This window comes from Rhineura floridana, chromosome 1, assembly GCF_030035675.1.
Source record: "Rhineura floridana isolate rRhiFlo1 chromosome 1, rRhiFlo1.hap2, whole genome shotgun sequence".
In the NCBI taxonomy this organism is placed as follows: Eukaryota; Metazoa; Chordata; class Lepidosauria; order Squamata; family Rhineuridae; genus Rhineura; species Rhineura floridana.
Genome location: NC_084480.1, coordinates 156,833,505 through 156,846,946, shown reverse-complemented (window position 1 = coordinate 156,846,946; position 13,442 = coordinate 156,833,505). Strand labels below are relative to the sequence as shown.

Below are 13,442 nucleotides of genomic sequence, written 5' to 3'. Positions count from 1 at the left end.
TGGGAGTCATCCCACCAAGTTTCTGTTATCCCTATGAAGTCCTATTTGCCTTGATGCACTAAGACTTCAAGCTCCCCTTGTTTCCCAAGCTCCGCGCGTTGGTATATAGACAGCAGAAGTCTCTTTTGTCCTGACTGGATTCCTTCGTTAATATACCGTGAGCTTTGCCGTGCATCCCTTTCTCCCTCCCAGTGTCTGCTGCACCCTTCAAATCGTTGAGTTTACAACCTGTTGTCTTTGGATCAGTATTTAAGCTATCATCTCCATCCCCCAGAGGCTTTAGTTTAAAGCCCTCTTGATGAGTTTTGCCATACTTCTGCCAAAGAGTTTCTTCCCAGTCCTCGTGAGGTGCAGCCCATCTCCTGCCAACAGTCCCCCCTCCAAGAAGCTTAGACCATGGTTCCAGAATCCAAACCTTTCCCTTGTTTCCTTGTTGTATCCCAGTGTCTTGCACGAGAGTTTTAGGAGTTAGAATGTAGCATGTGTGCCTGGACTGCAGTTCCCATCATGCCAATCATATCTTGCACTGAGGTTTGGTGGGAGCTGTGGCCCTGCAGAACCTGGCAGAAGCTGATGCCAGAAGGTTGCTGAGGACTCCTCACAGTGCAAGACTATTGTTCTTTTGACATGGTCAACAAATTAGATGAGGCACAGTGGAAATGTTTGGTTTTCTTTATTATTAATAGAATTGAGCAGCATGTTATGAAAGAAGATGCACGAGTTCCTGGGATTAGAAATCCGATACCCTCTGTGGCTCCGTCCATGTGGTGGTGGGCTGGGATTCCCTTCTTGCATCAGTACAACAGTGCCTTGGTGGATGTAGTCCCTTTCCTGAGGCAGCAGCTGTGGAATGGCAGTCTGAAAACACAAGAGAGATCAGGGGGACAACTGACAGGTGGCACTTGTGTCCTTTGTGAGCCCTATGTGGGGAGGGAGAGCAAACTCCTATGGATCCCTCAGGGAATGGCCTCCAGACTTTGTGAGGGTGACTCCTGCTGCTCCAGGCTACGTGACAGTGATGTGGCATAGCACACTGGTATGGGTTGCATCTGGAGCAGGAAGCGTGCACAGGACAACTACCAACACCTTACCCATTTGTCTCCTCTGGCTGTAGCACAAGGCATCCTGTCTGTGTGGGCAATGTTGCACATTCTCTGGGCTCTGCATCAGTGATTCTGCAAAGCAACACATACATGTGGTTGTTGCAGCTACAGGGATGGCGGCATGGAACTCCTGAGCGGAGTTGTTTGTTGAAGGAGGCTGCTACTGCCCCGACCCCTCCATGCAAGGGAGAGTGGCGATTGGCAGTGGTGTTGGCAATGGAGGAGCATGCCATTCTATCTTGGCCTTACCTTGCAGGCAAGTTCAGTCTGTGGCCCCCTCCTTGCTGTTCATTATAAAATGCTGCTTGTTTCTGCGGATGGTTCTCCTTCATGTTTTTGCTGAATTCCTGCTAGGGTTTGAAGCCAGAGAAACATTAGCAAAAGCTCTGTTTTCCCCCCATAAGCTGAGGCAGCAGGCTTTGCACAAAGCCTCCACCTTTTATGCAAAATATCTTAATGGATGTCGGTGTTCCCTTTTGAGTGCAAAATGTCTTTACCATAGTGATTTTTAGCCCTACTATTCAATCATATATTTATATTCTCTCCTTGCAAACTCAAGTTCACACACGCATTGGGGGGGGGTGTGGCATAGCCCTGTACTGCATAAACTGTTACTGGAGTTGTTCTCCATGCATGTGAGGCATAAATAGTCCCCAGTGGTGTCCTTCAATTGGCTGTCAGTTTCCACCAGATCCCAAATGGTCCTGTGTGGGCGTGGCTAGAGTGGGGGAATACTTGGGGGTATTCATTTTGGCCCCTTCCATTTCTGCCTGAGGAGTTAGATTTTCTTATGCCTGCCATTCCTATGTGTACTTTCCTGGTGTCTGGCAGACACTGGAGTGGAATAGTGTCCCTCCTCTTCACCCTGCCCATGCCCTGTTTTTGGACTTTCCAGCAGGTGTATCTAATGCCTGCTGAACTCTCTGTCAGAGGGCAGCAGACAGGGATCTGCCAAGGCAAGGGATTTCTGCCAGCACAGGACTCTCTCTGCCTGGTTGAGCACCAGCAGATCTGGGCATTAGGACTGGTCTATACAAAGGAGTTTATAATCTAACAGAAGATGCTTTCCATCATTACAAAGATAAAACGTTTCCTTAAGTTGTACTCTCCCTTAAGAATTTTCTTTCTTATTCTGTCAACAGGAAATATTCATACCGGGTAATCAACTTCAGTTGTTTTATTTCTATCTATAAAAACGTAAGCATCACGTTGCAGTTTGCAGCGCCACAGACAAGTGGCCTGTGAACTGTAGCATGAACACGCCCCCCCTTGCACCGCCTGCCTCAACAAACAGGCAAGATGGCAGAGATGGCCTGGCCAGAGGGGCAGCTGGCTGGCCTGCTGCAGGCTTTTGGCCAGGGGAAGAGGAGGCGGCGGTGCAGAACAGCATCAGCTGCTTGGGACAGCAGAGGAACAGGCGAGGCAAGCAGGTTGGCGAGGGGAGTATGAACGCCTGAGGGATGGAGGGGGGAGCTGGGATTGGGGGTTGGCAAACGGGGCAAGCGAAGTAAGCAGGGGCAGAGCCCCCCTAGTCTTCATATAATAAAATAAATCAATATACCTATATAGCTCTTTGTCTTTTTCAGATGTGAACGGTTCCAGCTGGAAATCTTTATTGAAACTATACCAGAAACAATTGCTGCTATTGGGGCTTCAGGAGAGCTGATTTTCCTTCTATTGTTTGTTCCATACAATTATTCGTTATAAAAAGTTGTTCCATTTTTTCTTCTTTACTTTCCATCCACAGCAGCCTTGCAGTGTATAGGAGTGTAGCAGCCCCAGATGCATCCCTGATTCTAGCTCTTTTTCAGCCCATTCCAGCACCCGCTCTATCACTAAGCCAGTGCATTCCAACTTAAAGAAATAAAACTGGTAATGCCATCCCTCCTCTCTATTTCACACTCTGCATTATTTTCACTTTTATCCTTGTTTTCTTTTGCCAAATAAATTTTGAATCCAACTAATGCCAATTTTAATATTTCCCTCATCAGTTGTAAATTTTGAAACAAAACATAGTTTGGAAGGACTATCATTTCACTGCTACTGGTTCTGCAGAAAAGGACAAAGTCAGTTTTTCCCATTGGTCTGTTATTTGAGTTATTTTTGTATTGTTTTTAAGTTATTTTTAAATAATGGTTTTATATAAGTCCTTTTCATCTTTTATTACATGAATGTGGACTGGTTTGTCTGTATGCTTATATTCTGTGTTCTTTTCCAAAAATGTGTTCTCTTTTTTTTTTAACTTTAATTCCAATTACTTCCATTTTCTCTTTGATGATTTTTAGTCCTGCTATTTGATCATATATTTATGTTCTAAACATAATCACATATAAGGCTGATAATAATGCTCCTTGTCTAGTTCCTTTTGATGAATTTTTCCAACAGTATATTGTTCAATATTACTTTTAACTTGAGCATTCTCATATATTGCTTTGATTCTCATTAAAAATATTACCATTCTAATTCCACTCATGTATTTTAAAAAAAAGCTCAATTCAATGTTATCAAAAAGCCACTGATTAATGCAAACTACTTTACCTGTTGGGGTTACAACCAGTGGTGCCAGTACCCAATTCATGCATGTTTGAGACACCAATAATAATGGCACCAGCCTCTCGCAGTTTTTGAGTCACAGTGGCATCTTTAGCCTCTGGCTTCGTACCCAGGTATTCTGTTCCACTTCGGTGATGATAGGGCACCTAATAAAATGCAAGTAATCACCGTGGGTGGGTTTTTTTTGCATTTTTCACTGAATTTACTCTTCAATACGCCCTCCATGTGGACATATGCTTGCCAATTTCGGATTATATTTGAAAGGTTGCATTCAACATAGTAGTAAGGCTAAGGATCCATCAGCACAAGGATTCCTCCTTATATGACGGAATGATCTCCCCCACGCACCCCCTATATCTGTTCTAGGGTTCGCCCAAGTCTCTGAACCAGGAAACGACTCAGGGTTTGCATAGGGGGAGGAGATGGGAGAAAACCCTTTGCATTAGTGCTAATTATGGATGGGATCTGTTGGCTGGTGCCAGTTCGAAAGCATTCTGTTGACCTAATAGGGTGGTATCAATTAGAATCCGTTCTTTGTCCACAAGCTGCTGTTTTACCAATCCGTTTTTCCCCCTCAGAAAAGAAATTGGTGTTAATATCAATATTTTGAAAGGAAATACTGATAAATTGAAGGAAATATAGATATTGATCTAAATTTTACATGTAGGAGTTTTTGTAAAAAACAACAACACAATTTCTGGAAATAGTTGCCGAAACTCACTACATAAAAATCCATATCTGCAACCATGGTGAATAAGCAAATTAATGGAAAATTCACTACGAAATCTGAATTGGGTGGAATTCTAGCACATCTCCACTGCTAATCCTTGTGCTGACACAACATTAGTTAAATACCACCCCATGAATCTGATGAAGTGGATTGTGTCCCAAGAAAATTTAGTCTTTAAGGTGCCACGAGACTCTTTGCGGTTTCATAATACAAGCTACATTACATTAGGATTCCTAATGAACATAGCCAAGCAGTTACTTTCGTTCCTATTTAGCGGTCCAAGAGTTTTTTTCAAATCAGTCCAACAGAAGCAGTAATAATCCAGGCAGATCACCTCTTCCTTTCTGAAGGACAACCTTATTCAGCAAAAGCAACTAAGTATATCATACATACCACTTTAATCTCCTCCTTCAAGCACACTGGGATTCCATCCAAAAGAGAGAGGGGTTGCTTCCTTCTGTAGCGAGTGGTGGAGTCCTGAGCCATCTGAGCAGGGAGAAGTTTCCAAAGTCATGTAACATTCATGCATATACCCGTTACTGCTGAGTAGGAAGACAGCGATACATTACAGACTAAAGTATTTCCAACCTGAAGTCTGAATCAGAGGCTTCAGCGCCAAGGATCACCCTTCTTCCCCTTAGCCACAGGTTGTACCTTTAAATGAGCCCTTTTCCAGTAAAGCAGTAACACTTCAGCTGACAGAAATCCAACATACTTTGATTATCTCCTCCTGGTCCCACTGAACAATTGCTCTGAGGTTGGGACTCGATTTCTCAGCAACTTCCAGTGCAGCAATAATGTTCCTGGCAACTTGAAGAGGGGTTACCTCCCCAGATCTGGCAAACGGAAAACAGTTAAGGTGAGAATATTGAAGTCTCCACACTTCCCCACAGTCAAGGTCAGGCTGGGGTCATGGGAAGCCATACTCAAATCCAGCCCTAAATGCCATAGTCTCTGTCCCCAAGTCCCGAAGATCAAGTTGGCAGAGCTGGAACTCTTGATCCCACTAAGAGTCCATTTCTGTCCTTGGGCAGTTATCATGTCTCCCCTCTGTCACACAGACAAAGGAGAATGGACACAAGACAGTTTTACCATCTACCTGTGTGAGTTTCTGTAAGACCTGCTCCCTGTATTTCTGGCTAATTTCCACCTGGCCTGGAAGGGTGGGGCCCTGTCTCTCTCCAGCTACAAAAACAGCAACTGCTGAAGGGGCCAGAGACCGTGTGTGTGTGTATGTGCGCGTGAACCTGCTGCTCGGGATGTCTATAGACTACTGGGGTTAGTTGTTTTTTAGTTGTTTTTGGGGTCAAGATTTAATTTTGGAGATTCATTTTTGCTGTTATTTGGACTACAGCATATTTTTGTTAGACACTGTTGTGAAGTGTGTGGGGATTGCTTAATTGTATATTTATTGAGATGTTTTCATTAGTTTGTTGTTTATTATTATTGTTTGGCTACTTATATACTGTGTATATTTATATTTCTTTGTTGTATTATTTCTCTGTTGTACACCGCCCAGAGAGCTATGCTAGTCGGGCAGTATAGAAATTTAACAAATAAATAAATAAATAAATATTACTGAATACCAGCTGTCACTTACCGGTAGCAGTTCAAATAATCCTGGATCCCCTTGAAGCTGAATGTAGGGCTAGCAGAACATGATCTGTGATGAAAGAAAGATAAGGAAAAGACCAACAGAGCACTACTGTGGTAGCCTGAAAGCGAGAGGGTGCTGATCAAGCAGTGCAAGGCACAGCACTCTTTTTCTCAATATCTACACATAAACAGTTTCTGCAAGTGACCAATGGCCCTTCACTTTCTGAAGCCCATTAGGACTTTATGGCGGCAGTTGCATGTTGCTGACAATAACCACATACTCACATGTCAAAGTGATACTAAAGAAAACACTGCACTAGATCCTCATCTAAAAGGTCAGCAAATTCCCTGAGTCCTTTGCATCCCAAGAGAAGCACAAACGAGGTCTTCATGTGTAACAGTACTTAGTCTACAAATATTTTAGTTATACAATTTATATATAGCTGTTCATTATTATAGCACAATATATATATGTGTGCATGTGTGTTTACACACACACATGCACACATATATCATGTTACATATACTGAAGTGTTACATACTGATCTTTTAAGACAGGAGTTGGAGAGCCAGAGACCAAATAATGCCAAATTGGCCGAATTTCAAGTGGATGGTTGGAAAGAGAAGCTGAAATTGATGGAGGGCAATGAGGGAGCCATCTGCAAGCAATCAGCTCAACCTGCCCCTTCTCCAGGATGGGAGAGATAAGGAGGTGCCATAAAGAGAAGAGAGAAAAAGGACAGGACGAGTGCTGAGGCACCAGAAGTGGAGAGAAGCAACCGAGAAGCACCGACTCTCACCAGCTCCCAACCCTTGACCACTCACCCAAAGGGGAGACTATACTATTGCTGAGTAAAGTAGCAAATGTGGCACAGTGATGGCACTTCAAAGAGCACCCAGAACACCAATGAAGAGGTTGTGGGCCCAAGATAGAGAGAATACCTCCCATCCCAATTCCAGGTCCCACAACTAATTCACTGGGGTTGGCTATTATTATTATTATCTAATTCCCACAACAGTCTCAAAGAGATTTATAAAAATTGAAAATCCAATACATAATACAGAGTACAATTTTTAAAACCAATACAATGCAGATGAACAGGTGGTCAAACCATAAAACAAATCCTCCCTAACACAGACTCAGCCACCAAACAAATAACCCTAAAATATCTTAACACTCAAAAGTGCCTGGAAGAAGAGAAACGTCATTGCCAGGTGCCAAAAAAAAAAAAGTCAGTGTTGGCACTAGGCAAATCTCTCCAGAGGGGGCATTCCATAGACTGGGGGCCACTACTGAAAAGGTCTGTTCTCCTGTAGGCACCCTTCAAACTACTGTCAAAGGGAGCACACATAGAAAGGCCTCTGAAGATGACCTTGGAATCTGGGAACGGTTATTTGTTCAGGTATTTGGAAACTGTTAGCGTGTTGAGTTTGGGATTTTTATAGGTGCTTCTCTGTAGTTTTATAACTGAAGTTAATTGTAATTTTACCTGCTCTTATATTTGTTTAATGGATTTCTGTTTTTAAAATTAGTTGTAATGTTTCCATCCTAAGATTTTGTGATGAAGGGCAGGATATACAGTGCCTTACAAAAGTACTCAGACCCCTGACTAATGTTCTCATATTACTGAATTACAAAATGGTACATTGTAATTTCATTCTGTATATTTTATTTTGAAACACTGAAACTCAAAATCAATTATTGTAAGGTGGCATTGGTTTTATGTTAGGAAACGATTGTAAGAAACATAAAACACTGAAACATGTTACTTGCATAAGTATTCAACCCCTGTGCTGTGCAGGCTCCCAGTTTACACAGAGGAAAGAAACTGCCCTATCGAGGACACAGTTACCTTACCATTGGCCTCCACCTGTGAACCATTAAAGTTGCTGTCACACTGTTAGGATAAAACCCCCATTGAAGAATCATCAGTCAGGCTGTTGATCTGAAGGAAAATGAAGACCAAAAAGAATTCTACAGAATTGAGAGGTAATGTAATACAAACGCATAGATTAAGAAAAAAAGGGGTACAAAATAATATCCAAGTGTTTGGATATCCCAGTGAGCACAGTTGGATCTATAATCAGGAAGTGGAAGCTGCATCACACCACCCAGGCACTGCCAAGAAAAGGTCGTCCCTCAAAACGCAGCACTCGAACAAGAAGGAGACTTCTAAGAGAAGCCACAGAGAGGCCAACAATCACTTTGAAGGAGCTACAGAGTTCAGTGGCTGGGCATGAAGTAATGGTGCACCAGTCACCCATATCAAGAGCTCTCCATATCACTGGCCTGTATGGGAGGGCGGCAAGAAATAAACCATTACTCAAAAAGTACCATCTGAAAGAACGTCTGGAATTTGCCAGAAAGCATGAAAGTGCCCCAGCTGCGATGTGGGAAAAAGTTTTGTGGTCAGATTAGACCAAGATAGAGCTTTTTGGCCCAAACTCAAAGCACTGTGTGTGGCACAAACACTGCCCATGCCTCAAGACACACCATCCCTACAGTGAAGTATGGTGGTGGCAGCATCCTGCTGTGGGGATGCGTCTCATCAGCAGGGACTTGGCATCTTGTTAAAATTAAGGGAAGAATGGATGGGGCAAAATACAGGGAAACACTGCAAGAGAACCTGCTTCAGTCCACTAAAAAACTGAAGCTAGGGAGGAAATTCACTTTTCAGCAGGACAATGATCACATGCACAAGGCCAAAGCAACACTGGAGTGGCTCAAGAACAAAAAGGTGAATGTCGTACAGTGGCCCAGTCAAAGTCCTGATCTCAATCCCATTGAGAATCTCTGGCGTTCTTTGAAAATTGTGCTCCACGAGCAACATCCAACCAACCTGAACGAATCTGCCAAGAATGGGCCAAAATCCCTCCAACACTGTGTGCAAAGCTGGTACATACCTACCCCAAAAGACTTAAAGCTGTGATTGCAGTGAAAGGTGGCTCTACCAAATATTAATGGGTTTTTTTTTCAATATTTATGCTAGCAACATGTTTCAGTTTTTTATGTTTCATACAAACATTTCCCAACATAAAACCAATGTCACCTTACAATAATTGATTTTGAGTTCCAGTATTTCAAATTAAAATATACAGAATGAAATTACAAGGCACCGTTTGTAATTCAGTAATATGAGAGCGTTCGTCAGGGGTCTGAGTACTTTTGCAAGGCACTGTAAATATTTTAAATAAATAAATAAAGATAGCAGAAAAGAGGGGAGAATGAGAGCAACCCCATCCACTTTTGGTTCTGGTCCTGGTCCTCCACCCACTGTCAGCGTCAGCCCCAGCAGACTTCCTCCAAGGGAATGTGGCCCTTGACAGAAGCAGAGAGATTCCCCAGCCATTTTAGGAGGATTAAATTAAGTAAAAAACAGAATAATGCAGAATAATCCGTGGCGCAGAGTGGTAAGAGGCGGTAACGCAGCCGAGGCTCTGCTCACGGCCGGAGTTCAATTCCAACGGAAGGAGGAAGTCGAATCTCTGGTAAAAGGGGTCGAGGTCCACTCAGCCTTCCATCCATCCGTGGTTGGTAAAATGAGTACCCGGCATACGCTGGGGGGTAAAGAAAGGCTGGGGACGGAACTGGCAATCCCACCCCATATATACGGTCTGCCTAGTAAACGTCGCAAGACGTCACCCTAAGAGTCGGAAACGACTCGCACTACAAGTGCGGGGACACCTTTACCTTTTTTATATATTCAGTATAAATAATACGTATCTATATATTCAGTAAAAATACACATAAAGAACTGTAACCAATATTATAAATATCTTTGCTAACCTTACAAAATATCCCTGTGCTTCAATTATGCAGTAAAAGCAGCTACATATTTAGCCACTCACCTGGTAGTCATATGCAACCAGGAATTCCATGCAGGCAACTGAGCAAGCTGGCAGAGAAGTGATGGATCACTTCAGTCACCTGCTTTTTATAAGCAAATATTTTAATTAACCTGCTCAAAGGTTATAATAGCCGCCATTTCCGTGTTGGCCATGGAGGAGGGGTCTTAGGCCACCTGTTCCCCCATCACCAACATGGCTGGTCCCTTTTGAGGGATAATTGACAAGGCTGTACTGAAGGGCTTGGCTATTTGGTATTCAAAATACAGCTGTTGCTACTTCCCACATGTTTCTAGTACCCCAGATCTTTCCAATCCTTTCATTTCACACCTACTTGCCTTATTTCCAACAGTTTTTGAAGTATCTCGAAGGTATTTCCAGAGATTGAACTGCCATTTTTTTCTTCCTCAGCGACCACTGGCATGAAAGTAGGGTCTTCAGCAATATCAAGGTAGCGCAGGGCTGTTAAGTTGTTGACCCTGCAAAGTAACGCATGGCGCTGCATGAGCTTGAAAAGGGAAGGAAGCATTACAAGCGGCTTGCTCAACACTTTAATTTAGAATTACACTAGTTCTCTCTGTCGTTGATAGTTTTCGTTCACCAATACGCCACGAAGGAGGTCTTGTGGATCCTGACAATAAAACACTTCTGCAGAACTGAACAGACTTTATCAAGAGATCACAAATTTTTACACTAGTACTTCCATGGATGTCAAGAAACAGATTTTTTTTTAAAAAGCTAGCAACGTTAGCAAGATCAGAGAAGTGCCAAGGCTTGAAAGGATGCCTGAAAGCATCCTGTGACTATACAGATGGGAGTAGCGAGTGAATCACTTCCCCGTACCTCCAACATCCAGGCCACCTTCAGAGGATCCTCCAAAGCACAGACTAGAAACTGTGCACTGCCTCCTCCCTTTACACTCTACTTCATGGTTTGAAACAAATAGCAGTTTCTCATGTACAGATGAAACAGGTAACTGCAGCTGGAAGTTTATACTCTTGTCCCCTTACACTCAAAGGAAGAAGGGAAGGAAAGAAGCACACTGGCCCAAGACTTGTGCCTGATCATTCCCATAATGTCAAGTGAAGTCCCAGTGCCTTGTTGAAGTGGCTCCCATTTTATCCTTAAGTACATGCTAAAAAAAGTTCCATATAAATTGCAAGTTAAACTGGAAACAGAAGAGGCCTGGTTAGTCTTTGCATGTTTGCATAACTTAATTTGTCCAATGTATTCTTGGCTGTGGAATATGGAAGTTCTCTGTGAACTCTGGACTATTTGACCAAAACACATTCAAACACAATATTATGGTGCATAACCGCATCTAGATGCTGTTGCAAAAAGTTGTCTCCACTCAACATGTATGCAGGATAGAAGAAAGTTCCAGATCCAAGAACATCTTAAGAATTTTAGGCCATCTGCTTAAAAGCTAATACAATCACTAAGTGGTGCCAGGGTATTTCCCATAATGAAGGATTCATTAATCTTCTCTATTTCACCTTGGTTGGGATATGGTGCAGCTTCTGCCCAGACCCATACGTTCAAGGTGTCAATAGCTTGTGCCAGGCATTACTAGGTGCCCTATGCTGGATAAAGAACATATATCAAGGCAAACAAGACACAAAAAGAACAAACATTCCCTACAGGATCATCTCTATCTTTCAGGAGAACCAGACACAGAGCACAAGCACCCAGATCAGCAAAACTGGTAGCAAGAGCTAAATCCAATCAGAGCCCCAGAAGATGGTGGAAAAGAGCAACAACCATGCTCAAGTTCCCTCATATTTCTAAGGAAAATCCATAAAGTGTAGACACTACTTCCAGCGACAACAGATCTGCTACCCAGTTTGAAGACTACAATAAAAATACTCACCGCATTAGAAGTGGCACTAAAAAAATTTGTCCAAATGCCTATAACCAAAAAACAAAGATAAAAATTGCATTTTTAGAAGATCTTGTTGTGCTGCATAAAGATACATATAATTTTAGAGGCAAACCAGCTACAGAAGCATACCCAACACATTCGGGCATATTATCATCTTCCCAATATTAAGTTCAAAGGAAACTCATTCTGGGGGTTCAGCGGAAGCCAGGTTTGCATAATGTTGACTGGTCAGCCCTTGTGTCAATAATGAAATCCCTTCCCCTTTTCTTGGAACAGTTTTTGAAGTGAGAAAAAATTATTTTAGAAAAGAATGTGAATATACGAGCGGAAAACTCTACAAGACCCTTAAGAAAAAATAGACAGCTATCTGGGGAAGGATAGCACCGGATCTGGAGGCTGCATGTTTCATTACGGGAGAAAAGAAGAATCCCCACACAAGGAAAAAAAATGCCTGGTATTGTTTGAAGCTATGTCTGTGTAGAGTCTTGAAGTGCTGATGGCAATAAGCTCAAGATTATTCCTGATCATAGCCTAACATACTATATAGAACATTTAAAGTAGTCTAGAAAATGGACAATCCTAAAACAGGAGTGTCAAACACTTCTTAAAATTACATCCTATGCTTTATTTTATAAAATTGGGAGTTTCTGACAGGAAAATTGATGGCAAAGTTACCAGGTACATAGTTAGCTAGGAAGATTGCTCTTCAACTTTTCTGAATAGGATAGGAAACCATATTTCTCTCCTTCTAGCTAAAGATGAGGTAACCCAAGTCTTTGTGTAAAAAGGAACAGAAATTGCAAATTCAGTGGGGGAGTGCAACAGACAGAGACACACAGTGTGAAAGGCAATCAGAACATAAGCTCTGGAATGTACTTTGGGAGGGGGGTCTGTCTTTCTGGCGGGGTAGCTCATCTGGCTGTTTTAGGAATGTTTAAGCTGTGCCTCAACTGAAACGCAACCTGTATATCTGTAAATAGCTCAAATATTACAAAAACACCATAAGACTTCAGTGGTTTTTCTAAGGAAACCAAACCCAAGGAAGCGCTCTGCCCCTGGAACATTACACTGCTCGGAGAAGTGGGGTGATCATAAGAGTATTTTCTGTATCTTGAATTTTTTAAAACATGGTTTTCCTAAAACCAAATGCCTCAATCCAAAAAGGACACACACTCTGTTCATGAAAATCCTTTCCATAAATAGCTAATGCTTCTAAAAGCTATTTCATCCTCCAACCAGCTCTTGGATAAAAAAACGGAACCATGTGTCCAGGACTCATCTGTGTACACGGTTGTCCATCCAGCTGAGAATGGAAGGCTTCTGCCCACATAGCACCTCCAGGTAGTTGGCGGTTTCATATTTGCCACAACAATACTCCAACACAGATCTAGTCACTGTCACCCATGACTTGGTGCCTTCCAATTAAGACTACTAACATCTTGAAACTGCAGCTGGTACAGAACACTGCCACCTGGTGTGGGTTGGCAGGAATATTCTACACTTATTCTGAAATACCTGCATTATCAGTTTGTTTCCAGGTTTTGGATTTTAAAGCTGTACATGGTTTGGGCCCCAAATAATTCAAGGAATACCTTTACTTGACAATTCACCTGGGCAGCAGCTCCGACATTTATCTATGGAAAAGAAGCCATCGACCCACCCCTGCTGCTGAAGTCCCTCACTGGCCATTCCACCACTTGACCAGATACCTGCTCAGAGACACTGCGAAGAG

General features: G+C 42.6%; 1 protein-coding gene across 7 annotated transcripts in view; it reads right to left on the bottom strand.

Moving 5' to 3' along the window:
* The window catches only part of LOC133390353 (uncharacterized), a 58,106-nt gene that overhangs the window by 36,017 nt on the left and 8,647 nt on the right, over nucleotides 1–13,442 (bottom strand). For 6 of the 7 annotated variants that reach the window (XM_061638850.1, XM_061638860.1, XM_061638802.1 and 3 more), the window contains 7 exons: nucleotides 11,699–11,736; nucleotides 10,167–10,307; nucleotides 5,987–6,049; nucleotides 5,102–5,222; nucleotides 4,780–4,872; nucleotides 1,353–1,453; nucleotides 1,092–1,175 (listed from right to left, as the gene is read on the bottom strand). In XM_061638850.1, the coding sequence (XP_061494834.1) occupies nucleotides 1,092–1,175; nucleotides 1,353–1,453; nucleotides 4,780–4,872; nucleotides 5,102–5,222; nucleotides 5,987–6,049; nucleotides 10,167–10,307; nucleotides 11,699–11,736 (641 nt within the window). Of the gene's footprint in view, nucleotides 1–1,091; nucleotides 1,176–1,352; nucleotides 1,454–3,641; nucleotides 3,803–4,779; nucleotides 4,873–5,101; nucleotides 5,223–5,986; nucleotides 6,050–10,166; nucleotides 10,308–11,698; nucleotides 11,737–13,442 lie in introns of all 7 variants that reach the window. The other variant, XM_061638812.1, reaches the window with a different exon arrangement.